Source organism: Trachemys scripta, chromosome 24 (genome assembly GCF_013100865.1).
Source record: "Trachemys scripta elegans isolate TJP31775 chromosome 24, CAS_Tse_1.0, whole genome shotgun sequence".
NCBI classification, from domain to species: Eukaryota; Metazoa; Chordata; order Testudines; family Emydidae; genus Trachemys; species Trachemys scripta.
In genome coordinates, this window is record NC_048321.1 from 12,881,229 (window position 1) to 12,907,500 (window position 26,272).

Genomic DNA, 26,272 nt, shown 5'->3' on the forward strand with positions numbered 1-26,272 from the left:
GGGGGTGTAAGGTTTTGGGCAGTCAGGGTACAGGTGGGGGGGTCTCAGGAGGGGGCAGTCAGGGGACAGGGAGCAGAGGGGTTTAGATGGGTCAGGCGTTCTGTGGGGGGCTGTCAGGGGGTGGGGGTGTGGCTAAGGGTTGGGGCAGTCAGGGGACAGATAGGGGGTTGGGTCCTAGGGGGCCAGTTAGGATGTGAGGAAGGTCTCAGGAGGGGGCAGTCAGGGGACAAGAGGCAGGGAGGCTTAGGGAGGGGGTGGAGTCCTGGGGGGCAGTTAGGGGCAGGGATCCCAGGAGGGGGCAGTCAGGAGACAAGGAGTGGGAGGGAGGGTTGGGGGTTCTAAGGGGGCAGGAAGTGGGAGGGAGTGGAAGGGGCAGGGGCGGGGCTAGGACAGGACGGGAGCGGGGCTAGGGCGGGGCTCCTCCCATCCTCTTTTTTGATTGTTGAAATATGGTAACCCTAACTAGGGGACCACCATGCTGCTTCTGGCCTTGGAATCTCTGATTCTATCCAGAGGTCAGGCAGATGTTGTTTGGGAGCTGAACGAGTTGTGACCTGGACCCACTGGGGTATCTGAGGAAGCCAGGCCTATGTGGGCCACCAACCCTGGGTGGAGGCTATAGGTAAGTTAGACATGTGCTTAACTCCTCTATTTCAACAATCTTTTCCCCATTCCAACTGTTCAGATGAAAGAAGACTGCCAACCATGATAGATAACACATCTTGCTGATTCAAAATTCAATAGGATCTCATGGATTATAGGAATTCTGGACCAGTTCTTAACACCTTGGGTCTCAGGTCTGTCAGTGTTTTGAATTTTAACTGGTCTGATGTGGGCTAGATTTAGATCATCATGTTTTCCAAGCCATTGTATGTTTCAAAATCCAATAGAGTCCTATGTATTCTAGATATATAACTGATTCTTGAACAGCTTGGGTTCTAGGTCTGCCAAAGTATAAAAATCCAAACAGATCCTATGTGGTCTAGGACATTCTAGTTTCCAACCTCATATATGACATCGTAGACCACATAGGACCAGTTTGGGTTTACAAAAACGTTGGCAGACCTAGAACCCAAGAGGTTCAAGAACCACTCAAATGTCTAGACCTCATGGTGTTCTAATGGGTTTTTAAGTGTGTGTGTGTGTGTGTGTGTGTGTGTGTGTGTGTGTGTGTGTGTGTGTGTAAAATACACACACACACACACAATAGTACCGCATGAGTAATGCTAAGATTATGTCACAGAGGTGGCGGAAGTCACAAAAACTGTAACTCAGCGACCTCCATGACATCGGGAGCCTTGCAGCTCACCTGCCACTGATGGAAGCCGGGGACTTTGCAGCAGCCCAGCTTCCACTGACGGCGGTGACCCCTGAGCTGCTGAGCCACCACTGCTTGCAAAGTTCCCCCCTGCCGTGGCTGAGCTGCTGCAAACAACCAGGGCCCCCCGCTGCTCCCAGCTGCCACCACCAGTGACAGAGGGACCCTGGAACTGCTCAGTGGCTATGGGCGGGAGGGATCCCTACAGTTCCAGCCCCGCAGGGCAGCAGGGGGATCCTGCCCAGCTACTGGGCAATAGGGCTTCTGCAGCTTCCAGCCACTGCGGGGGGTGTGGCACGGTGCTGGACCCTACTCCCTCCCCATTTTGTCAGGGATGTTTTTAGTAAAAGTCAGGGACAGATCACAGCTTCCATGATATTTTGTTTATTGCCTGTGGCCTCTCCATGACTTTTATTAAAAATATCTATGACAACATTGTAGCCTTACACCTTGGTTCTAGATATTTGGCTAGTTCTTGAACCTCTTGAGTTCTTGGTGTGACAATGTCTTGAAACCCAATCAGATCTGACATGCTCTAGTACTTCAAGGGATCCAAGCATCTATATGTGTGAAAAAACAATAGTGTCCTGAGAATTCTAGATATCTGGCTAGTTCTGGAAACTCCTGGGTTCCAAGTCAGTCCAGGACTCCAACCCCCACTACCCCTGATTATTCAGCGCAACCAGAGACCCGAAGAATTGGTTATTGGCACAGGACTTACATGCCATCTGTGGTCCCAATTCAGCCCCGTTGTGGCTGTAGACACCAGGTCAAAGCTGATAATAGGGATGAGAACTCAAACATCTCCTTGTTTAGCTCAAAAGAGCTGTGGCTGTGTGTCTAAGCCCCCACGTGTCAGCTGAGCATAGGTGTTACTCACCCTCGATTTGAGGTGGAAGCCGTACCTCACAGAGGTGTGAACTGCTATTAAACACAGGTGTGAACAGCTTGAGGTGCGGACTCACTTTTGCAGTACGGCCACACCGGTCCTCTGTCCCGTGGCATACCAACCAGGCTTGATGTTTCCCAAAGTTCGACCTCTTTGCTTTTTCCCCTCACTCTGCACTGAGAATATTATAACCATCTGAACATGTTCAAACAGCATGTGTGGGGAGGGCCAGTATCGCGGGAACCCCTTGACCAAATGACCCCAAATTTGTGTCACAAACCCCACCCCCGCCTCCGTTCCTCAGTGCTGGTTTTCAAGGCAGTTGCCCCCTGCATGGGGGTGTCAGTGCAGTGTGTGAATATTAACAGCAGCTCACCTTCAGGGGGCTGCATCTCCTGACATCCCTGATCAAACGACTGCCCTTGGCTCCCGCAGACTCCAGCAGAGCCCCTGCAGCTTGGTGTCACTTTCCAGGTCGATGCGAGTCTGCAATTGGTTTTTAGAGTGGTGTGAAAAAATTAAGAGCGGCTCCTTTTCATGCGACTCTAACTGAGGGCCCCGGATCACAACCCTTTGAACCTGCCCCACTCACTCTGCCCTGGGTCTTGCTCAGAGACGGCCAATTTCAAGCCAAGCCAAGTGGGCGCGTGGATTTCAGAGAACTTTGACTCCTTGGTTCTGACAGGAAAAAGTTTCTCCGCAGCACAGCTGCAGGGGCACCCTTAGCAGATCTGCTGTAGGCAGGACTCGGGCTCCCAGTTCTGAGCTCAGCGTCTGCAGCACCTGGTTGCAAGCGGCCCCCTCAATCCAACAGCCCTTGCCTCTCTGCACACTCACGTCCAACCCCGGGGCATCAGCCTGGCCGCACCTCATGCCAACCACTGTGACCGTGTCTCTGGGGCACGTGCCTCTTTGAGAGCTCCGTCGAAGCTCTAGCCCCTTTACACATGCGACTGCCTGCGAGGGGGTGATGGGTGGAGTTGATATATGGACACAGGGTACTGCTGGACCCCAGATTTCTGTGTGTCCCTGACCCTCCATGCCTGACCGGTCTAAGGAGCCCAGCTGGGCAGTAGTGGATAATCCATTGGACTGATGGGGTCTGTGCCCAGGGGCTCTGGCCAATTGGGGACCCCCCAGAAAAATGGATGCCCTGCCCCAGCAGAAATCCCAGAGCCCTGGCAGAAGCACTGGTTGGGCGTGTCCAGGGAAACCCCCGCACGCCGAGACAACTCCCCGGCAGAAGTGCTGGGTGGAGGTGGGGGAAACCCCAGTGCCCAGATCCCCGCTGCAGCCTTGGGACTGGAGGGCTCTTGCTCCCTGCCGAGGCCTCAGGGTTAGTGGTGAGAGCAGTGGAGGGGTGACTCAGGACAGCTGGGTTCTAGCCCAGGTTGTGGGAGGGCAGTGGAGTCTAGAGGGTTAGAAATGCTGGAGTGTTGGGAGCCAGGGGTCTGGGTTCTATCCCTGGCTCTGGCAGGGGAGAGGGGGCTAGTTTTAAAGCTGTGGCTGTTTCTTAGGTGGTTTCTTTGCTAAGACAGTGTCCAAATGGTCATTGCCATTTATGGTTTGCAGCTTCTCCAGCTCACAGACCAGGTGGAGGCGGAGCGTGTAGAAGACACAGAGTTAAGGGAAGTGACCTCAACACACAGGACAACACAGACTCACGGACACTTTGCTGCGGAAACACACACCATCCGAGTCTCTCTCTGTGCTGGGTCCGGCGCTGCCCAGGTGAGTCGAGACAATGGGCAGAGGCCCCTCCTTGGGTTTGAAGGGGAATTTCTTTGCTAAACCTATCTAGGAGCCGCAGACATTTGCTATTACCAAGGCAAACCAGTGGGACTACCTGCCACTGGGTATTAATGAGGTAAACATGGGGACTCAAAAGACAGAGTTAATTGGTTGGATCTGTGACCTGGGTGAATTTTTCTCTCTTGTTTCATGTTCATCAGATGAGGTGTTTTCTATTTATGAATCTCTAAACCACAGGACTGCATGTCCCTCCCACAGCCCAAGAGTTCTGACCTCCCACCCTGCTAAATCGCTCCCCAATCCCAGAACTGGGGATAAAACCCAGGGGGCCTGGCTCCCATACCCCCTTACCTAACCATTAGGCCATTCTGCAGAGTACAGAGGTCGCGAGTCTAACAAGTCTGGGGGGGTGCATTCTGTGACAGAGGCAATAGCCCAGAGGTCCCTGGTGCAGAGCTGCAGCACGGCTGTGGGGTAGATAAGCAGCTCGGTGGATTGAGGCTTCCTGTGATACAATGAAGTGATAACGACCCTGCACGCTCTCTCGAGTCAGGGTGTAGCAGCAATTACTGTGACAGGCAGATAAGCACAAGATGGGTGGGGGTGGAGTGGCTTTTTCTACCTTGTAGCAGTGAGTTCCACAGGCATCAGCTCCAGCATGCTAGGAGCCAACAGCACCGATCCCCACCTCCCTTAGCCAGGCAGTCCTAGGTCCTGAAGCCAGTTCAGAGTCAGTGCCTCCTAGTGGGGAAAGGCCCCGTGTCCTATTCCCTGCCCCATTGAGCCAACATCCCTCCTGTCCCCTTCCCCACTTGTTGCACGTCTGCTATCCCTCTTTCCCTCCCCTGCTGCCCTTAGCTCTATCTTGTAGCTGTGAGTTCCTCTGGCCATGGCCCGTTGCTGAGCATACCCAGCCTGGACATTCTGGAGAACCAGAGGGTGCCCAAAGAGGTCCGCTCCCATAGTGCATTCCTAACCCTCTCTGTTAATTTGCCCTTCCTCCTCTTCCAGTCTCCCTTCTCCCCTCCTCTGTTGTCCCTCCAACCCCTCTTCTGCCCGCTCTCTGTGTGCGCCTGTAAGCTGCTTAAGGGAGGTTTTCTGATCTTTTAATCTTTCTCTTGGCTCTTCTCTGACCCCTCCCTGATTGATCACCATCCCCCTGGGACTGTGGGCACCGGAACGGGACATAGGATGCTAGCAGGGGTCTAGCAGGTCTAGTGGTCTAGATCCTAGCAGGGGGGTCGCGGGTCAGAACTCCTGGGTTCTTTCCCTAGCTCGGGGAGGGGCATGGGTTCTAGTGGTTAGAACATGGGGGAGGGGCCAGTAGCCTGATCTCCTGGGTTCTATTCTGTTTATAAGGTGGATTGTCTTTGGCTGGGCGGTGAAGGAGATACTGTTCTTCCACTGCTGAGGCATAAGGGTCCCAGTATCTCTGTCTGCCCTCCTTTCTCCAACCTCTTTTGGTCCCTCCCTCCTATGCCAAGGATCTCCCCTGCCCTAACACTGCTATCAACCCCCGCACCATCAGAGGATCCATCTCTGGCCACCCCCAGGTGGGTGGGAGGGGAAATCAGTTCACAGCTGCGAGTTTTCTTCTTTGCCATTATCCTGCCATGGGGGGATGGACCTGCGGGTACTGGAGCTGCAAATGAGGAGCACAGTGACCAGCCATGGTTCCTCTACCTGGTTCTCAGCCCCCTGTTCTCCTCCTATTGTATACCGGCGTTTGCTGCGGTTCCGGTGGATCCAGTGTCCCCTAGAGGGGAAAGGCCCCATGTCCCTTTCCCCACCTCCCTGAGTCAGCCAAGCAGCCAGGTCAGAGCCACATCATTTTCTCTGTGTGGTTCTGTGTTGGACCCTGTAGACTATTTCCCCCTTCTCCGCTCCTCCCACTTGCACTGTCCTCCTTTCCCCTCTGCATCTGCCATCCTGTCTTGTAGCAGTGAGTTCCAGCAGTGAGGAAGGGTGCTGCAGAGTGACCTCTGGCCACAAGGGGGCACTCGAGTAGCAGGCACCGTGTTACAGAGACCCACGGGTAAATGCCACTCATGTCCAGTGGTGGGGGGTTCCCTTGGTTAATGCCACTTATGTCCAGTGGCAGGGGGTCCCGTGGATTAGCCACACTGAGGAATAGATCTTGCGATTGGTCATCTGCTTCAACGAGGAAAAACATCTATTTGCCCTGGGACTTTTCCTTTCTGGAGTTGCACACTGGCAAAGTGAATGCATTTGCCACACCTTGGGCATTCGTGCCCACATGCAGGACGGTTCCATTTGGCTACGACGGCTTTTATAACAACCCTTCCTTGCCTCTGGCTTCTCTTGTTTTCACGGCTCTTGATGGCAGCCTTTTTTTTAGCAGCCTGACGCCCTCCAGCCCGTGACCGCAGATCTGGGTGCTTATGAAAGGCGGATTTACACAGCAACCTACGTACGTGGTTTTCTGGCTCACCCGGCCTCTTTGATTGTCTTGCTGTGGTTTCAGCTGCCTGCTGTATGGCCCACAGCACATTCAAGGAGTTCAGTTTGTCTCCGTCACTGCCCTAGCTCACGCCGAGTCTGACACCATGCCACACACAGTCCTTAATGCAGGAGTCCCACACGTCTCCACATTCACAAGATCACGCTGCCAGTTGTAGACCAATTTAGAACTGATTTATACTTTCCCCATCTGGCTGACTTCCAGTGCAAAATTCCTGCCTCTCGGGATGCTTCTCCACCATGCACAGCGCCACCACTTATTCCTTAAGACTCGTGTATTTTTCTTTGCCACATTATCCAATTGAAACCTGTTCAATTTCCTCTCCTGCCTGCCACCTGGGGAAACCAAGCTGTTTGCAGCCGTTCGTCTCTCTGTCTGCACACTGCCCCGCTCAAATCATGGCTTCCACTTCCTCCGGTTCTCTCCATAGTGCCATCCCCAAATGTTCAAAAATCCTGAGTCGGGCTCCCCCCAAATCACGAGATCACGTAAACATACTCGATAGGGGGGTTATTTATTTGCCTTCTGCTTTTTGAGCCTGTAGGGGGCCCTGGGGGCACATTTGGAAGTTTTCTCCACCGCCATGAGGGTTAGAAACTTCCTTTTTTTTTTAAAGAGAGAAGGCTGAAATCGTCACAGATCCATTGATGCCAGGAGCTGGGGCTTTAAGGAAAACAATACGGCTCATGTGACCCATGACAGAACCATGAGAGTTGGTAACACCGTTTTGTCGAACGCTGACCTCGCAGGAGATGCTAGTTGGCCCGTTCTTGTTTGTTCTCCTCTTTTCTTACTTTTTGTTTCGTTCTGACACCACAGCAACAACTGTTGCCCACAAGCTATTATAAGAAAAGCCGCAGTCCCCTCCAGCCCGCATCTGTGTGGTCAGGTCACACTTTGTTCTAGTTGGATCTTGTTTGCACACACACACCTGCCCCCAGTTGCTATATTGGATCTGGACAACGGCAACCACAAATGGAAGCCACAGCTCAGACTCCGTTCAGCTGCTTAAAAGAGCTGCAGAAAGTTCAGCTGCTTAAAAAACAGGCTGAGGTTGTAGCTTAGCAGAGCCTGGGTCCTTGAACTGGAGGGGAGGGATGCATAATTATGCAGGGCCCCAGCTGTATCCCCTCAGCAAGTGCGACCATCCTCAAACCCCGGAAATGCCCCAGACCTGTGAGTTTTTGAGTCCTGCCCTGGGCAGGTTTTGCTCTGCAAACTCCTCCTCTCCCTCGCTCCTGAGGACAAAGGTTTGCTCGAAGAGCCGATGTCTCAAAGGCCTCTCGAATCCATGTGTGCAGTCGGATTGTCTTGAAACGTGCATTGCCCCATCAGCAGTGGGGGGACAGCGAGCAAGGACCATCCGGGACCATTTAGTCAAGAGGCCCTTTACTACTGCTTCCCCCTCCCCCGCCCCAAAGTGCTTCTCTGAATTTTTTGACTGCTCCAAAAACCACATGGAGGCTGGCAACCTCTTGAATGATGGGAGAGTGCCACAGGGACTATGGGGAGATTGCACTGCTGGAAATAGGACCCAGGATTCCAGACCCCCGGCCTCTCCTGCTCTAACCAATAACTCCCACTGCCTTCCCAGGGCTGAGGATAGAACCCAGGAGTCCTGCCTCCCAGCCCTCCCTGCTCTAGCCACTAGACTCTTGGTCAGGAGCTCATCTACTGGGACATGCCTGTATGAAGAGAAAGGGCCCATGAGTCCAGAAAATCCTTTCCCAAGGGAACAGAACAAGAGCACTGAGAGAAACTCTCACCAAAGGCTGAATCACCAGGACAAAACTCCTGCCCAAGATGGGGAGTGGGGTCTAGTGGTTAGAGCGGGGTGAGGGGGAGGCTGGGAGCCAGGACTCCTGGGTGCTCTCCCTAGCTCTGGGAGGGAAGTGGGGTCTATGGGGTGAGAGCAGTAGGGGGCTGGGAGCAAGGAAAAGAGAATTGAGAGCTCCTGTGTGTTATCAACATGTTGTGGGTGCATCCCTAGGTGAAATGCTTCCACTTCCTGTTCTAGGTGTAACGCACAGCCCTCCTCAGAGTTTCATTACAGACCCCATACTCAGCCCTGGAACCCTGACCCCCCTGAGGGGAACCCAACTTTCTGGAGAAAATGACCTCCTGACTACATGGTAAGTGAGAACACGTGCCCCACACTCCGGAGCCAGCCAGTCCCCCAGATCAAAGACACGAAGCATTCTCTGTGTAGCTGTGGGTTTCAGCCCATAGACTATTTCCCTTCCCTTACTCCTTCCTCTCCTCCTATTTTCAATATCACTCTGTTCCCCCAGCCACCTCCCATATCTCTATCTTGTAGCAGTGAGTTCCACTGGCCATGGCCCAGTTGCTGAGAATACCCAGTCTGGATATTCTGGAGGACCAGAGGGTACCCAGAGAGGTCCGCTCCAATGGTGCCTTCCTAACCCCCTCTTATTTCTCCCTACCTGCTCTTCCCCTCCCCCTTTCCCCCTCCTCTGTCATCCCTTCCAACCTCTCTCCAGGGCACCATGGACCAAGGCAACACGACTCTCCAACCAATCACTGGGGCGAATTCCAGACAGACCCCAGCAGCCCTGAGGGCCACTCACCTGGCTGCGGCCATGCTGCTCTTCACCACTTTGCCAGAGGGTGTGGTGGGGAACGGGCTGTACCTGAGGGTGCTGGGGCTGAAGATGAGGAGGACGGTGACCACGCTCTGGTTCCTCCACCTGGCTTCTTGCTACCTCCTAGTCACCCTGCTGATCCCCTTCTTCGCCGTCTACCTCCTCCTGGATTTCCACTGGGTCTTCAGCACGGCCATGTGCAAGCTCCTGAATGCCTGCATCTCTATGGACATGTTCTCCTCTGTCTTCCTTCTCGCTCTCATCAGTCTGGATTGCTACACACTCACCTGCTACCCCATCTGGTCCCGGCATCACCGCACTCTGACCCAGCCATGAAAACTGGCTGCAGGTGTGTGGCTGGTCTCCTTCGCTCTCAGCACTCCCTACCTGGCTTTCTGGGACACCCATGTGGATGCGGGCAGGATCACCTGCAGCAATAATTACACCCTCTCTAGAGACTGGAATGGAGCTGAGACGCAGGACCTGGGGAGATGGGTCTACCTGGCCGTCTTCACAGTCCGGTTCCTGCTGGGCTTCCTGCTTCCCTTCTGCACCATCACGGGCTGCTACGTCTGTGTGGGGCTGGAGCTGAAGGTGAAGGGCCTGGCACAGAGTGGAAAGCCCTTCAAAGTAATGGTGGCTGCGGGGGTGTCCTTCTTCCTCTGCTGGCTGCCCTACCACCTCTACTATGGCTTGATGTTCTACAGAAATGTGCCGCAGTCAGTAACAGGCAGCTTCCTGGTCATTTTCATCATCATGTTCTGCTTCAACGTCTGTTTTACCCCAGTCCTCTACCTTTTTGTAGGGGGGACATTCCAGCAGGTAGCAAGGACATCTCTGTTTGCTCTGGTCAAAGCAGCTTTTGATGAGGATCTCAGTAGTGATGGGTCTGGACCTGAATCTAGTAGGAGACATGGGCCAGAAATTGACACCATGGAAATGGAGAAAAACTTGGACTCTTGTGGGTTCTAGAGTCTTGGATATTCTGGACATGAGTTCCAGATGTCTCGATGTTTTAAAAATGAATAGAGTCCCTTGGGTTCTAGATTCCTAGCTAGCCCCATAATCATGTGTGTTCTACGTTTCTTGGTGTGTTTAAAAAATCCAGTAGGGTTCAGAAGGTTCCAGGTTCCGGTTTGGTTCTAGAACCCAGGAGGTGCCATGTCTACAAATGGTTTTAAACTCGATAGGCTCCCATGGGTTCTAGATTCCAGGCTGGCACTACAACCTTGGTAGTTTTCATATGTCCAAATAGTTTTGCACAGCATAATATCCCATGGGTTCCAGATCTCTCAATGTGCCAAAGCCAGGTAGGGTCCTGTGGGCTCTAGGTTTCTGAGTAGTACTAAAATCATGATTTCTGAATGATTTAAAACTCTGTGGTGTCTTGTGGGTTCCAGAATCCTGGCTGTTTCTAGAAACTTCTGTGCTCTCAAAGTATTAAAACCTGATCAGATACAATGTCATCAGTTCTAAAGCCAGTCAATGTAGTAAAACCGATTTAATGGTGGGGTTCTAGGCTCCTGTATGGTTGTATAACCTCATGGTTCTAGGTCTGTCAATGGTTTTAAATATCCAGAACAGTGATCTAATTAAAAGAAAACCCCTCCTGCTGCTGTATCTAAAATAGAGAAGACTCTCCATTCTGCTGACGAAGTGCATGGACCAATGATCTCTCCTTCTAGAGCTGTGTTTTTTCAGAAGTCCAAGTTCTGTGGCTTCATTGCAGGAGATTCTTATAAAAACACCAAGGGCCACAGACCTCCGCTTTCTAAAGTGGTCCATCATTTTGGTTGCCTGTAAATTCTGGAGGTTCCTGACATGCAACTCCTTCAAAGAGCCCTGCTTTTCAGAAAGAGCTGAGTCGTTGTTCTCTGAAAACCTGGTCCCTGTAAGTGGTGTCAAGATGGGCACACCACCCCCAACCATGGAGACACTGAAAATCACTAGTTTGGGAAATTGATCCCGAAATCCAGTGGGAGCATGGAGTGAACAAGCCAGATCTTGTGTTGATATAAATCAGTATATCTTGCTCAATTATCCTCGGTTCAGAACTCATGGATTCTATTCCCAGCTCTGTGAGGGGAGAGGGGTTTAGTGGTTGGGGGCATCTATGGGGTGCAGGACTCCTGGGTTTCATCCCCAGATTTGGGAGGGTCATAGGGTCTAGTGAGTTAGAGCAGGGGGGGCTGGGAGCTAGGACTCCTGGGTTCCTTCCCAGGTTTGGCAGGGTCATAGGGTCTAGTGGTTAGAGTGGGGGTGGGGGTGGGAGCAAGGACTCCTGGGTTCTATCTTTGGCTCAGGGAGGGGAGTGGTGTATTCCGTGCTTTGACCTCTCCAGCTCATCGCTCCCAGCAACACGCTGAGGGCCAGCCTCTGCTACAACACCCCCGCCCCTTTCCCTGTTACACTGTCTTTGTGCAACACCCTGCAACGGTGAGATGAGCCCGGAAGTCTCTTTTGCAAGCAGGTGTCTGAACACTTTCCCCCCCCCTCCTGCTGCGGGCAGAGCCATGTGCAAGGGGAGATGCTGGCCACCTGCTCACTGGGGTCCAGAAATGGTCTGGTCCCACATCAGCCACTGGGGTCTGCCGAGGAGGGGGGAGCTGGGATCTGCATGGGGTTGGGGGAAGAGGAGCTTGGATCCGGCTAGGGGACAAGCTGGGAGCTGTGAAGGGTAAAACTAGGTCAGGGATCTACCGAGGGGGATCTGGGATCTGCGCAGGGCAAGGCCAGGTCAGGGATCTGCAGAGGCCATCAGCCCTGTGCACTGCATGTTGGGAAACTGCTATGGTGGGAAACAAGATGTGACCTGGGTCCTTCCACCAAGCTCTGGAAGGGGAAGTGCCCATTGCTCAGAAGAACCCTTCAGACGTGGGACCCAACCCCACGAGGGAGCTGAGCTGCCCCGGGCCATCGACTCCTCCGGCGGTGGTAGGGGAAGAGGTCGCTCCTTTCCCCTGGTGCCCACCCAATACATAGCCAGGTAAGCTTGGATTCCCTTTGAGCAAAGAGGGCTATGAGTCAGGACTCCTGGGTTCTAACCCTGGTTATGGGAAGGGAGTGGGGTCTAGTGGTTAGAGCAGGGGCTGGCTGGGAGCCAGGATGCCTGGGTTCTATCTTTGGCTCTGGGAGGGGAGTGGTGTATTCCGTGCTTTGACCTCTCCGGTTCATCGCTCCCAGCAACATGCTGAGGGCCAGCCTCTGCTACAACACCCCCACCCCCCTTCCCTGTTACACTGTCTTTGTGCAACACCCTGCAGCGGTGAGATGAGCCTGGAAGTCTCTTTTGCAAGCAGGTGTCTGAACACTTCCCCCCTCCCCGCCCCCTCCTGCTGCGGGCAGAGCCACGTGCAAGGGGAGATGCTGGCCACCTGCTCGCTGGGGTCCAGAAATGGTCTGGTCCCACATCGGCCACTGGGGTCTGCCGAGGTGGGGGGAGCTGGGATCTGCATGGGGCAGGGGGAAGAGGAGCTGGGAGCTGTGAAGGGTAAAACTAGGTCAGGGATCTGCCGAGGGGGATCTGGGATCTGCGCAGGGCAAGGCCAGGTCAGGGATCTGCAGAGGCCGTCAGTCCTGTGCAGTGCAGGTTGGGAAACTGCTGTGGTGGGAACCAAGATGTGACCTGTGTCCTTCCGCCAAGCTCTGGAAGGGGAAGTGCCCATTGCTCAGAGGAACCCTTCAGACGTGGGACCCATCCCCACGAGGGAGCTGAGCTGCCCCGGGCCATCGACTGCTCCGACAGTGGTAGGGGAAGAGGTCGCTCCTTTCCCCTGGTGCCCACCCAATACATAGCCAGGTAAGCTTGGATTCCCTTTGAACAAAGAGGGCTACGAGTCAGGACTCCTGGGTTCTAACCCTGGCTCTGGGAGGGGAGTGGGGTCTAGTGGTTAGAGCAGGGGGAGGCAGCTGGGAGTCTGAACTCCTGGGTTCTATCTCTGGCTCTGGGAGGGGAGTGGGGTCTAATGGTTAGAGCAGGGGCTGGCTGGGAGCCAGGACCCCTGGGTTCTCTCCCAAGCTCTGGGAGGGGAGGGAAGTCTAGTGTTAGAGCACCTGCATAACTGACATGTCCGCTGGCAGTTCCCAGGTTTCGTAAGAGGGCTGGTTCACTTTGCACAACTGGGTGATGCTCCCTTTCCCTGCCTGCGAGGGGTGGGGGCAGGGGCGGGCTCAGTGCCCTTGGGGTCAGAATCTGGTAATCTAGGCCCAAAGGGGGGAAGTTGTGGTGGTGACTGTGAGACCACAGAGCTGTGTGGTTTCCCAACACTTTTTCCGGGATGGGGTGGCTGGGAGTGTGGGTGGGGGATGAGGATAGAGTTTGGGGGGAGGAGCAGCATGATGGGGGAATGAGGGGGCCAGGAGTTTGGGGAGCTGGGGGATGAGGGGTCGGGGGCATGGAGCAATGGTGGGGTTGGGAGGAGGGACTGGGAGTCCAGGGAAAGGGGGGATTTTGGGGAGGTGGGGGATGGGTGAAGGTGTGAGGAGGCTGGGGCCAGAGGAGAGGTAGCAGTTGGGGGAACGACAGGGTCCTGTGGCCAATGTCTCACTGGGCCTCTTTCACACACCCCCAGCAGCCTCCCTCGCCTCCTAGCCATGAACGGCTCCCGTGCCCCCTACAACGCCACCGGGGCTGTGGAGGACACCATGCGGCACATAGCCATCAGCACCAATGCCCTGGTTTTGGGGCTGGGCTTGGCCGGCAATGGGCTAGTGATCTGGATCACCACCGCCGGCCGGGCCGGGCCGCCCACCTTCCCCTCGGCCTGCTATCTCCACCTGGCCGTGGCCGACCTGCTCTTCTCTGCCGGGCGCATCCCTGCCATCGTCCAGGAGGCCTTGAGGTCCCGCTGGCCCTTCGGCCGAGCCCTCTGCAAGCTTCACTCCTTCACTCGCTACTTGGTTGTCTTCGCCGGCGTCTTCGTGCTCACCCTCATCAGCCTCCACCGCTGCCTGCTGGTGGCTCAGCCTGTCTGGGTCCGGAACCACCACAGGCCCCGGATTGGGTGTTGGCTGATCGCTGGGGCCTGGTTCCTGGCCATCTGCTTCAGCGTCCCCTACCTGGTGTTCAGGGACGTGGAGACCAGACAGGGGGAGTCCTTCTGCGTCTACCAGAGACACCTGCGGCATTTCGTCGAGATGCCCCTGAGGCTGAGCCGGTTCCTGGGCGGGTTTCTGGTCCCTTTTGCCATCATCGCCACGTCCTACATGGTCTTGACCTGGAAGCTGAGGAGAAGAAGCTGGGCGGGCTCCCAGCGGACCTTCACCTTGGTGCTGGCCGTGGTGGTTCTCTTCTTTGTTTGCTGGTTGCCCCATCACGTCCTGGTGCTGCTCAGTACGTACCAGGCGGACAAAAAGATCTGGGGCGTGGCACTCAAGCTGGCCAACGCCTTGGCCTACCTCCATAGCTGTCTCAACCCTGTGCTGTATGGGCTGATGGGGTACGCCCGGAGCAGAGGGCGCCGGAGGGGCTCCTTCCTGGGCATCTTCCGCAGGGCCCTGGCTGAGGAAGAGGAGGGATCGGGTGGGATGGAGACGTCACAGAGCATCAGACAGACTAGTTGAGAGTGGAGGACTTGGGACTCCTGGGTTCTATCCCCAGCTCTGGGAAGGGAACAGAGTCTAGTGGGTTAGGGCTGGGTGACCGAGGAGTCAGGACTCCTGGATTCTATTTTCCAGGTCTCCCATTATTTCGTTATGAGTGTGAGCTGAGACCAATCTCTGAATCTGTCTCTCGCCTTCTGCTTCCATTTCTTCATCCATAAAATAGGGGTAGTAATCCTTCTGTTGTCTATTTAGGCTGTAAACACAATGGGGCATGGACAGTCACTCACTGTGTGTCTGTGCAGTGTCTAGTACAATGGAGGGCTTTGATCTCGTTCAGGGTCTGTCTGTGTTGGAGATTAGGAGACAGATTCATCAGAACTGGAAGTCTTTGTGTGAATGGCTCAGTTTTGTGGAGTTTCTTGAATCAAAAAAGTTTTGGAAGAAAACTTTCAAAGTTGTCGCCAGCTCATGTTTTGAAATGTCCAAAATGAAAATTCCACCTTTCCGGCCCCAAATGCTTTTTTTCTTTTTTTAAATTTAGGCTAATTTGTGTTTTTAAAAAGTTTTCAAATGGTCAACATTTAAAATGAAACATGTTGAAATGATCAAACCAAAATATTTTGATCGACCCAAATTGAAATCCCCCCCCCCCCCCCCAGATTTTCATGTTTGTGAAAATTTTTGAGATTTTTTTATGTTTCCTCCCCATTTCGCACTGGAAATTTTTTCAAAATCTCCCCCCAAAATGTTGCAGGCCAGGAAATACCTGCTCAGATCTACAGATTATTTCAGAACGTCTTACTGTGGAGTTGGGACTGTGTGTGAGACAGACACAAGTTGCATTAAAGCCAATGGGTGTCCTAAACACTCTGCTTCAGGCTCAATGGAAGGAGAAATGAAGCCAATTTATGGAGTAGAGAGAGATACAGGCAGTGGAAGCTACCACCCAAGGCATGTGTCCGGTCAGAGCTGGGCCGTGTGGGTTATTCCCTGGTTGTGAACACGGTGGTGAAGAGAGTGGCTGCAGACATGTGCATGGAAGGCAGGAAATCTGGAACAGGAGATCTGTGTGAGACCCAGAAAGGGAGCAAAGAGACAGAGTTTCTTGGGCACAGAGACCACTGGAGAGGCAGGCATGGGCATTGTGGTGCAAGGAAGCTGCCTGCTGCCACTTGTTTCTACAGCAGTCAGGGAATAAGGATAGTGTGTGTGTGTTCTCAGTAAATAAACAGGATTGTACCAAAGAATGGACCTGATTCAGAGCACCCATTTCTCCTCCTAATGGAACTTGCAACCCTACCAGTTCCAGAATATTAGCAAACCACAGGGTTCAAAAGGACGAAGCGTTCCCAGAAAAAGACAGGGTGCTGGGCTGCCCTGTCCCCCTCAGTGTAATTCCCAGTGTGGGTAGACGTACCTGAGTTAGCGTCGATGGAGGTCACATGCTTAAAATAGACGATTTAGCCACCGCTAGTGGGGCTGGCTGCCTGAGGATGTAGCTAAGATCTGGGACAGGATCACGCCACTGGGGCTACACGGCTAGCAGGGGGGTGTCTCTCCGAGCTGAGAATCTCACCTCCAGCTACAGTGTAGACGGACCCCAACTGATAGAAGGCAGGTGACGGCTGAAGTGTTTCCAAAGGAGATGGTTCAAAATTTTCCAGTGGAGCAGTTTCCCATCAGAAAACACTGATTTGACAACATGGAGACGTTTCAGGGCAGGGGAGGAAATCAATTTTTGTTGAAGCAAAATTATGAAAAAGTTAAGGCCAAGGCGTATCATTGTGTGGATTTTTATATAATTAATATCAAAAGAGGGTTGGCAGGATTCCAGTTTTATTGTTTTATGACATCGTTTGTTTTTAAGCACACATTTTAGACCTTTTCTGATGGACTTCACATCTCACAGTTGCAGGGAAGTTTGGGGAGGGAGGAGAGACAATAACTATTTAATGGTGGTAGATAATGGGATTCACAAAGTTCAAAGCTTTATAACCGTTCAAATACAAATTGTCAACATCACCTGACAGAATATACAAAGTAAATCGCCTTCAACCAAACTCAAAGACGGTCACAAGCGGCGTTTTTCTTACTTTGCCCATCTGTAAATTGCAATGATTATCGATGAAATTTTTTTTTTTGGTGTGTGTACAGTGAAATTGATGTTTACCGACAATGGCTGATAACAATTGAATCCTTCCCAGCCTAAATAAAATACATCTCCATAGACTCATAGATTTCAAGGCCAGAAGGGCCCGTTGTGATCATTTAGTCTCACCTCCTTTGTAACATAGGCCAGAGAACTGTCCTGAATTGATTTGTAGTTAATCTAGCGCGGATCTTTTAGGGGGGAAAATCCCATCTTGATTTAAAAATGGCCGGTGATGGAGAATCCACCATGACCCTTTGTAAACTGTTCCAGTGGTGAATTGCCCTCACTGTGAAAAATATACACCATTATATATTGGACTGGGATTCAGGAGACCTGGGTTTTATTCCAACCTCTGCCCCTGGCTGGCTGGGCGACCTTGGGGAAAGTAGTCACCACTCTGTGCCTCAGTTTTCCAGACTAAGGAGGGACCTGATAACAGTTCTCAGTGGTGGGAAGGGCTGTTATAAAGAGGACGGAGATCAATTGTTCTCCATGTTCACTGAAGGTAGGACATGAAGCAATGGGCTTAATCTGCAGCAAGGGTGGTGGAGGTTGGATATTAGGAAAAACTATCTCTCAGGGCAGTTCAGCTCTGGAATTAGCTCCCAAGGGAGGTTATGGAATCCCTATCACTGGAGGGTTTTAAGACCAGGTTGGACAATCACCTGTCAGGGCAGGGCTAAGTTGACTTGGTCCTGCCTCAGCACTTGGGATGGACTAGATGCCCTCTGGAGGTCCCGTTCTCTGATTCTAATATAATAGATTTAAAAAAAAATAGCACTGCAATGAAGTGCTTCAATTTGATTAAAGCAAAATGTTTTGTAAAAGCCATTTTGCTATTTCTGACACAACGCTGGGTTTGTGGGGAATTTTGAAATTTCAGCTTTGGATGAAAGGAAATTTGGAACTGTCAGAATTTCCCATGGGCCGCAAATTCCAACCAGCTCCTGTCGCCAGCCCGAGAGGATGAAAAATCATGAGCTCAGCCCCCTGAAAAAAATCACAAGCTTGGCTTCAAAATCATGAGATTTGAATAATAATGATCGGTTTGAGGTCCTTTTATTGGGTTTCTGGTTCTTTTGGATTCCTGTTTTCCAGCTCCTCACCTCAAACTATGAAGACGAGAAACTGATTGTTTCTTTGTGGTAGTGAGGGCTGAGATTTTCTCCAGTCACATGCCTCCAGCAGCTGGGGATTTCAGATGAAATAGGAGATCTGGTTTGTTCACGTAGCTGGATCTTGTAAAGAGTTAACCGTGACTGAGTTTACATAGTCTCTCAAGTAAAGAATTATAAGCAGCCGGTTGTGACAGACTTGGTTTTAACTTCAAGAGAAATCTCAGACTCAACTATTTGCCAATGTTTTGTTGGGCTAAAGGGCAGGTGGTAAACATCTGAAGGGGTTATGGCTGGTGGCACGGGGCATGCAAAGCTACATTACCCAGGTAGACCAAATCAGGACAGTTCCATTGACTTGAATCTGGCCCATTGACACCAATGGAGATACAGCCGATTGACCCCAGAGGGGGACCTAGCCCCATTAAGTCCAATGGAGCAAAGTTGATATCAGCCAGTCCCTTGCCCTGGGGTTAGATCAGAGCTTGTGCCCCTTAGAGGGGAAAGGCCCTGTGCCCCATTCACCACCTCCTTGAGCCATCCAGTCCCCACCCTGGGACTGGATCAGAGCCAGTACCCGCTAGAGGGGACAGGCCCTGTGTCCCATTACCACCCCCCCGTGAACCAGCCAGTCCCTGCCCTGGAGTCTGGTGGGAGCCAGTGCCTCCTAGAGGGGAAAGGCCCTATGCCCCATTCTCTGCTCCCCCAAGCCAGCCAGTCCCCAGCATGGGCTGGATGAGAGCTAATGCTCCCTATAGGGGAAAGGCCCCATGCCCCATTCCCTGCACCCCTGAGTCAGCCTGGGGCCCTGAGGACAGACGGTGAGAAATTAACAGGTTGTTGCTATCTGCAGGTGCCAGAGGCCAGCTGGCTTTCAGTCGCTCGGCGCCGTCTGTGCCGACCGGGTGTTGGGTTACAGGCGCTGAACAGGGAAAGGTCGTTGTCTTAGCATCTCGTGGCTGGCTTTAAATCCACACGACCAGAAAATGCTCTAGACACTTCCTCGCCGAATGACCTTCAGCTGCCCCCTTTGTTCAACCTCATTTTCACCTTCTAGGTGCTAAACCAGCCCTGGGCTCCCCCCACCCCCAGCTCCGTCAGTGCCTTTCACTCCTGACCCACACCCCCCTGCTAGTCCAGCCCTGCGTCCATAGGCACCTTACACGGTAAATGTCAGTGTAATAATGTATAGTCTAGGACCAACCTGCTCAGCTGTTACAGGAGACGTAGGACAAGCACCTGAATTGCACATATGCTGCCATCTACTGGCCAGATGGTTTTACTGCCATCATCAGCCCTGGGCCTTTGGATAACAGTCTATAGCAGTGGGTCCCAACGAGGGGTCCGTGTACCACTGGGGGTACGCAGAGGTCTTCCTGGGGGCACCGCAATCCATCCAGATATTTGCCTAGATTTACAACACGCTACATAAAAAGCACTAGCAAAGTCAGTAGAAACTCTAATTTCATACAGGCCGTGACTTGTTTAATCTGCTCTATATACCAGTGGGTTTCAAATTGTGGGTTGTGACCCATTTCTGGGTCACGGAATGTAAGGCACTGGGTCGTGGCGGCTCTGGTCAGCACCACTGACCAAGCCATTAAAAGTCCCGGCTAAGGCAGACTAATCCCTACCTGTTCTGACACCGCGCTGTGCCCCGGAAGCAGCCAGCAGCAAGTCCGGCTCCTAGGCGAGGGAACCATGGGCTCTGCATGCCGCCCCCACCCCGAGTACCGGCTCCACACTCCCATTGGCTGGAAAAGGGCCAATGGGATCCGGGGGGGCGGTGCTTGCAGGCAAGAGCCACGCGGAACCATTTGCACACCTCCGCCTAGGAGCCGGGCCTGCTCCTGACTGCTTCCAGGGCGCAGCGTGGTCCACAGTGCCAGGAGAGGCAGGAAGCCTGCCTTAGCACCACTGCTGAACTGCTGACCGGCAGCCGCCCGAGGTAAACTCGCGCCCCAACCCCACACCCCAATTCCCTGTTCCAGCCCTGAGTCCCCCCCCAACCCAGAGCCCCATCCTGCACCCCAAACTTCTCATCCCTGGCCCCCACCACAGAGCCTGCACCCCTGCCCAGAACCCTGATCCCCTCTCACACCCCTACCCTCTGCCCCAGCCCAGAGCTCCCTCCCGCATCTGAACCCCTCATTCCCAGCCCCACCCTGCAGCCCTCACCCCCGCACCCCAACCATCTGCCCCAGCCCTGAGCCCTTCCCACACCCCAAACCCCTCATTCCCAGCTCCGTTAGGTTGCAGGTATCAACAATTTTCTTCAACTAGGTCCCCAGAAAAAAACTTTGAAAAGCACTGCTATATACTAAACACTGAAATGAAAGTACATTTATATTCCAATCGATTTATTTTATACTTACATGGCAAAATGAGGAAGTAAACCATCTGTCACTACTAGTGTGCTGTGACCCTTGTATTTTTATGTCTGCTTTTGTAAACAAATCATTTTTAAGTGAGGAGAAACTTGGGGGTATAGAAGACAAATGAGAATCCAGAAAGGGGTACAGTAGTCTGGAAAGGTTGAGAGCCACTGGTCTATAGAGTCTTTTCACACTGAGATGTGGCCACCTCTGGGGTGGGGTATGGGGGCTGTTTATACAGGTGACAGAGAGGAAAATGAGAGAGCTGCTGTGGGGAGTAGGGTGGGGTCAGGGTTGCTGGAAGAATTTGTACAGTGAGGGGCCTGAGAGCCAGTGAATCAAATGGTAAAACCCGTATATGATGGAAACCACTTCAATCCAGGGGGTGCAGCACCTGGGGGGGGGCAGGGAGAGATCTGGGGAGGCTGCTTTGGGGAGTGGGGGGGCAGGGACAGATCAGGGGGGCTGCTGTGGGTGGTGAGGTGGGGGCAGGGAGCAATCTGGGATTCGGGGTAGAGCCAGATCTGGGGAGGCCATTGTGGATTTCAGCCCAGCATTGATGCTGGAAGGTTTAATCTCACTTTCTTGTTGTGAGGGAATCAGATACGGCATCTTAGAATTGATTCTCCCAACACACACACGCCACGTGCGGCTCCCCCCGCCCCACCCATGGATTCTGTCTGGTGACAGGAAGCTGTCTTCTCGGGCGAGAGAGCACGGGCGGGGGGGTGGCTCAGCGGGGGTCGGGGGGAGATGCTCACAAGGCTGAACCTGCAAAGCCTCCAAGCCAGCCAGCTCTGTGCAAGCTTCAAACAGCTCTGCTCACCTCTGAGGCCTCTCGTGACAAAGGGTCTCTGATCCGTCTGCAGAGACGGTTGCCCACATCCGGGTCAGCCACAGCCCGAGAGCAGGGCTGAGTTGCGACCGCATCATTGCAGAAATTCAGCCTGATAAAACCTGGAGATGCACCAGACCCAGTTTGGGCCCCCGAAGTGCCGCTGGGTCAGGACTGATTTGTGGGTGCGCCCCGGTCACCCCTCGAACATCCAGGAAAGACACTGCCGGGGGGTGAGTGGATCGTGAATCTCTTGCTTCGTTGGATGTGAGCCACACAACATAGTGCCTGCTCTACGACTGGCTGGTGGATGGGTTTACGCTGGAGAACGGCCCGCAATGTTGCAGAATTTTGGCCGGGAATATCAGGATTCATTGAGTCATTAGTTTTAAAAAGCCACTGTGATGGGGTACCCAGCGTGCAAGCTGGACTGTGGGACCTCTGAGCCCTCTGTCCCACCAATCTCAGGTGTCCCTCTCACACTGTGATACTGTGACAAGCGACAAACCTCTGGCAGGCCCTGCACTTACACAGTCATCCCCAGGCAGGGACACACCCAGCTGAGTTCCAGGAATGCTTCTCCCAGCCCCTCATGAACCATTAATAGGGAGGGTCCAGTCAATCCCCCCGGCTCCCTGGCTTTGCAGCCCAGAAATGTACTGTCCTGCCCTGGTGAGAAGCCTGGCCAGTGTAAGTTCATTACCCAGTCGGTGCCTCCCCCGATGTGGAGAGCACAAACACCAGCCTTTGTAAACTGAGCTGAGATTTCACAAGTACTTCCATCAAAACACACAGTTTTAGGTATAATATAAAACAGGTTTATTAACTGCGGACAGAGAGATTTAACTTGGTTATAAGCATTGAGCATAGAGATCACAGTTCGTTACAGAAGAAATAAAAGTAAATTCCAAATCTGAGTTCTATAAACTAAAAAAGCTTTAAATCAAGCCGGGTCTCGCCCTGGCAGATGATACAAGCAGGTGAGAGATTCTCAGTAAGCAGTCTGGGACTCACCTCCAGCCTGGGACCCCCTTCCCAGTTCAAAGTCTTTGTCCTCCAGCTGTGTTTCCAGGTGTTGAGTTGTGCGGGGGAGTGAGGCCAAGTGGTGACGTCTTTTTCCCTCTTTTATAGTTTCTTTCAGTTTCTGGAAAGATCTTTTGCTATGATGTGGGTCAAACAGTCTCCATTATCTACGTTCTGTTTCTGAAAAATCTCCATTTTATACAGTTCCTGAGATAGTGGATTCTTGGTGGGTGCTGATGAGCCTTTAACGCGGTCGGGTTCCTCCACTGTCGTACCTGAGAGGCTGGTTGTGTCTGTTCCCCAACATCACAACTTACAAATAGAAAACTTCACAACCTCACATACCATGACAGCACGTACAATCCAATGGGATATTAACAGATCAAGACTTTTCAAATCATACCTCACAAGGCAGACTTTGTACAGAACATCTCATATTTATATGACAGTGGTGAATATGGGCATTCCAGGGTGCTGTTTTGAGGTACAGAATACAACAGTCACACATTTTATTTAAAGTCGCCAATATTTTAAACACCTCCCGACTCCATTGGCTTCCAAAACAGAGCTGGATAGTTCTGGTTTCCTGAAACTTTTGGCAGAGTTTTGTAGGTCGCCGACTCTTACAAAATTTGGTTGAGGCATTCGCCATGCTTGTCATTTTCCTCTAAGTCCCAGATCCTGGAATCAGCTGATTAGGTGGAAATTTCAGCTTTCTTTTCTATTTTTTTAGGTAAGTTTCCAGACTTCGTTGTTGCAGAGAAAAGGTTGAAATGGTTCAAAAAAATTCATAAGGCAAAAAAGAAGAACCCAACTGTCTTTCTTTTCAAACCAATCTCATGATGTTTGAGGGGGTGGCTCATAAGGTTTGAAGGCTTGGGCTTGGCAATGAAGAGACAGGACTAGATTTTTAAAATGGCTAAGGAAGTTAGGTGCCAAATTCCCATTGACGTTACAAGTTAAGCACCTAACTCACATACGTGCTTTTGAAAATCTCACCCGTAGAAGCCTAAATCAATTCAATTACATCATGTACAGGCAGACAGCTAAAAAGTAACATTTAAGTGCTTATATACAAATGCTAGACGTCAAAATAATAAGATGGGTGAACTTGAGTGCCTTTTTAAAAATTAGGATACTGATATAATAGGCATCACAGAAACTTGGTGGAATGAGGATAATCAATGGGACACAGAAATACTAGGTTACAACATATATCAGAAGAACATAACAGGACATGCTGCTGGTGAAGTGGCACTATATGTGAAAGAAAGCGTAGAGTCAAATGAAGTAAAAATCTTAAATGAACCAAACTGTACCATACAATCTCTATGGATAGTAATTTGATGCTCTAATAATAAGCAGGAGGTATATATTACCAAGCACCTGACCAGGATGGTGATAGAGACTGTGAAATGCTCAAGGAGATTAGAGAGACAATAAAAATAAAAAACTCAGTAATAATGGGGGATTTCAACTGTCCCCAAATTGACTGGGTACATATCACTTCCAGACAGGACACAGACATGAAGTTTCTTGACACCATAAATGACTGTTTCTTGGAGCAGCTAGTCCCGGAACCCACAAGGGGAGAGGCAATTCTTGATTTAGTCTTAAGTGGAGTGCAGCATCTTGTTCAAGAGGTGAATATAATGAAACTGCCTGGTAATAGTGGCCATAATATAATTAAATTTAACATCCCTGTGACAGGGAAAACACCACAGCAGCCCATCATGGTAGCATTTAATTTCAGAAATGGGAACAACATAAAAATGAGGAAGTTAGTTAACCAGAAATTAAAGGGTCCAGTGCCAAAAGTGAAATCCCTTCAAGCTTCATGGAAACTTTTTTAAAACACCATAATAGAGGCTCAAATGTATACTCCAAATTAAAAAACATAGTAAGAAAACTAAAAAAGTTCCACCGAGGCTAAATAACAAAGTAAAAGAAGCTTTGAGAGGCAAAAAAGCATCCTTTAAAAAGGGGAAGTTAAATCCTATTGAGGAAAATAGAAAGGAAGCTAAACTCTGGTAAGTGAAAGTAGCATTAGGAGGCCAAAAGAGAATTTGAAGAACAGCTCGCCAAAGACTCGAAAAGTTATAGCAAAAATTACATCAGAAGCAGGAAGCTGCTAAACAACCAGTGGGGCCACTGGAGGATCGAGAGGCTAAAGGAGCACTCAGGGATGATAAGGTCATTGAGGAGAAACTAAATGAATTATTTGCATCGGTCTTCACGGCTGAGGATGTGAGGGAGATTCCCAAACCTGAGCCATTCTTTTGAGGTGACAAATCTGAGGAACTGTCCCAGATTGAGGTGTCCTTAGAGGAGATTTTGGAACAAACTGATGAACTAAATAGTATAAGTACCAGGACCAGATGGGATTCAGTTAAGAGTCCTGAAGGAACTCAAATGTGAAATTGCAGAACTATTAACTGGGGTATGCAATCTGTCATTTAAACAGCTTCTGTACTATATGACTGGAGGATAGCTAATGTGACACCAATTTTTTTAAAAAGCTCCACAGGTGATACCGGCAATTACAGGCCAGGAAGCCTAACGTCAGTAATGTGCAAACTGCTCGAAACTATAGTAAAGAACAGAATTATCACACACAGAGATGAACATAATTTGTTAGGGAAGAGTCAACATGGTGTTTGTAAAGGGAAATGATGCCTCACCAATCTACGAGAATTCTTTGTGGGGGTCAAAAAGTATATGGACAAGGGTGATTCCAGTGGATATAGTGTACTTGGAGTTTCAGAAAGCCTTTGACAAGTTTCCTCACCAAAGGCTCTTAAAAAAAGGAAGCTGTCATGAGATAAGAAGGAAGGTCGTCCCATGCATCAGTAACGGGTTAAAAGATAGGAAACAAAGGGTAACAATAAATGGTCAGTTTTCAGAATGGAGACAGGTAAATAGTGGTGTCCCTAAGGGTCTGTACTGGGACCAGTGCTGTTCAATATGTTCATAAAGGAACTGGAAAAAGAGGTAAACAGTGAGGTGGCAAAATTTTCTGATGATACAAAATACTCAATATAGTTAAGTTCAAAGCTGACTGTGAAGAATTACAAAGGGATCTCACAAAACTGGGTGACTGGGCAACAAAATGGCAGATGAAATTCAGTGTTGATAAATGCAAAGTTATGCACATTGGAAAACATAATCCCAACTATAAATATAAAATGATGGGGTCTAAATTAGCTGTGACCACTCTAGAAAGAGATCTTGGAGTCATTGTGGATACTTCTCTAAAAACATCCACTCAGTGTGCAGTGGCAGTCAAAAAAGCAAACAGAATGTTGGGAATCTTTAAGAAAGGGATAGATAATAAGACTGAAAATATCATATTGTCTCTGTATAAATCCAGGGTACGCCTACATCTTGAATACTGCGTGCAGATGTGGTTGCCCTATCGCAAAAAAGATATATTGGAATTAGAAAAGGTACAGAAAAGGGCTACGAAAATGATTAGGGGTATGGAACAGCTTCCATATCAGAAGAGATTAATAAGACTGGGACTTTTCAACTTGGAAACGAGATGACTAAGGGGGGATATCATGGAAGTCTATAAAATCCTGACTGGTGTGGAACAAATAAATAGGGAAGTGTTATTTATTCCTTCTCATAAAACAAGAACTAGGAGTCACCCAATGAAATTAATAGATAGCTGGATTAGAAGAAACAAAAGAAAGTATTGCTTCACGCAATGCACAGTGAACCACAGGATGTTATGAAGGGCAAGACTATAATGGTTAAAAAAAGAACTAAACAAATTCATGGAGGACAGGTCCATCAGTGGGTATTAGGCAGGATGGGCAGGGATGGTGTCTGTAGTCTCTGTTTGCCAGAAGCTGGGAGTGGGTCACAGGGGATACATCACTTTGGTGATTCCCTGTTCTGTTCATTCCCTCTGGGGAACCTGGCTTTGCCCACTTTTGCTAGACAGGATACTGGGCTAGATGGACTTTTGCTCTGACTCAGTATGGTCATTCTTATGTTCTTATGTTATCATAACCACTGGGTGCAAAGATGACATGACGACAAAAACAATAACACAAAGATATAGAAAAGAACAGACCATAAAGAATGAAACTCCCCAAAATAATCTAATAATGAACAAAATTAAGAATCCAAATATTTTGTAAAAATGACAGATTCCTACATTCCAAGGCTGGAAGGGA

At 50.9% G+C, this 26,272-nt stretch overlaps 1 protein-coding gene and 1 pseudogene across 2 annotated transcripts; both read left to right on the top strand.

The window, feature by feature from the left end:
* Positions 1 to 685: 685 nt before the first annotated feature.
* LOC117869815 lies at positions 686 to 10,488 on the top strand (annotated as a pseudogene).
* A 2,038-nt stretch (positions 10,489 to 12,526) lies between these two features.
* LOC117869471 (C3a anaphylatoxin chemotactic receptor-like) lies at positions 12,527 to 16,785 on the top strand. 2 transcript variants are annotated; one of them, XM_034756298.1, is made up of 2 exons: positions 12,527 to 12,843; positions 13,616 to 16,785. In XM_034756298.1, the coding sequence occupies exon 2, from the start codon at positions 13,638 to 13,640 to the stop codon at positions 14,604 to 14,606; it is 969 nt and encodes a 322-aa protein (XP_034612189.1). In that variant the 5' UTR covers positions 12,527 to 12,843; positions 13,616 to 13,637; the 3' UTR covers positions 14,607 to 16,785. The 2 variants fall into 2 exon arrangements, with proteins under 2 accessions (XP_034612189.1, XP_034612190.1); XM_034756299.1 differs by having other exon boundaries at positions 13,619 to 16,785.
* The last annotated feature ends 9,487 nt before the right edge of the window (positions 16,786 to 26,272 follow it).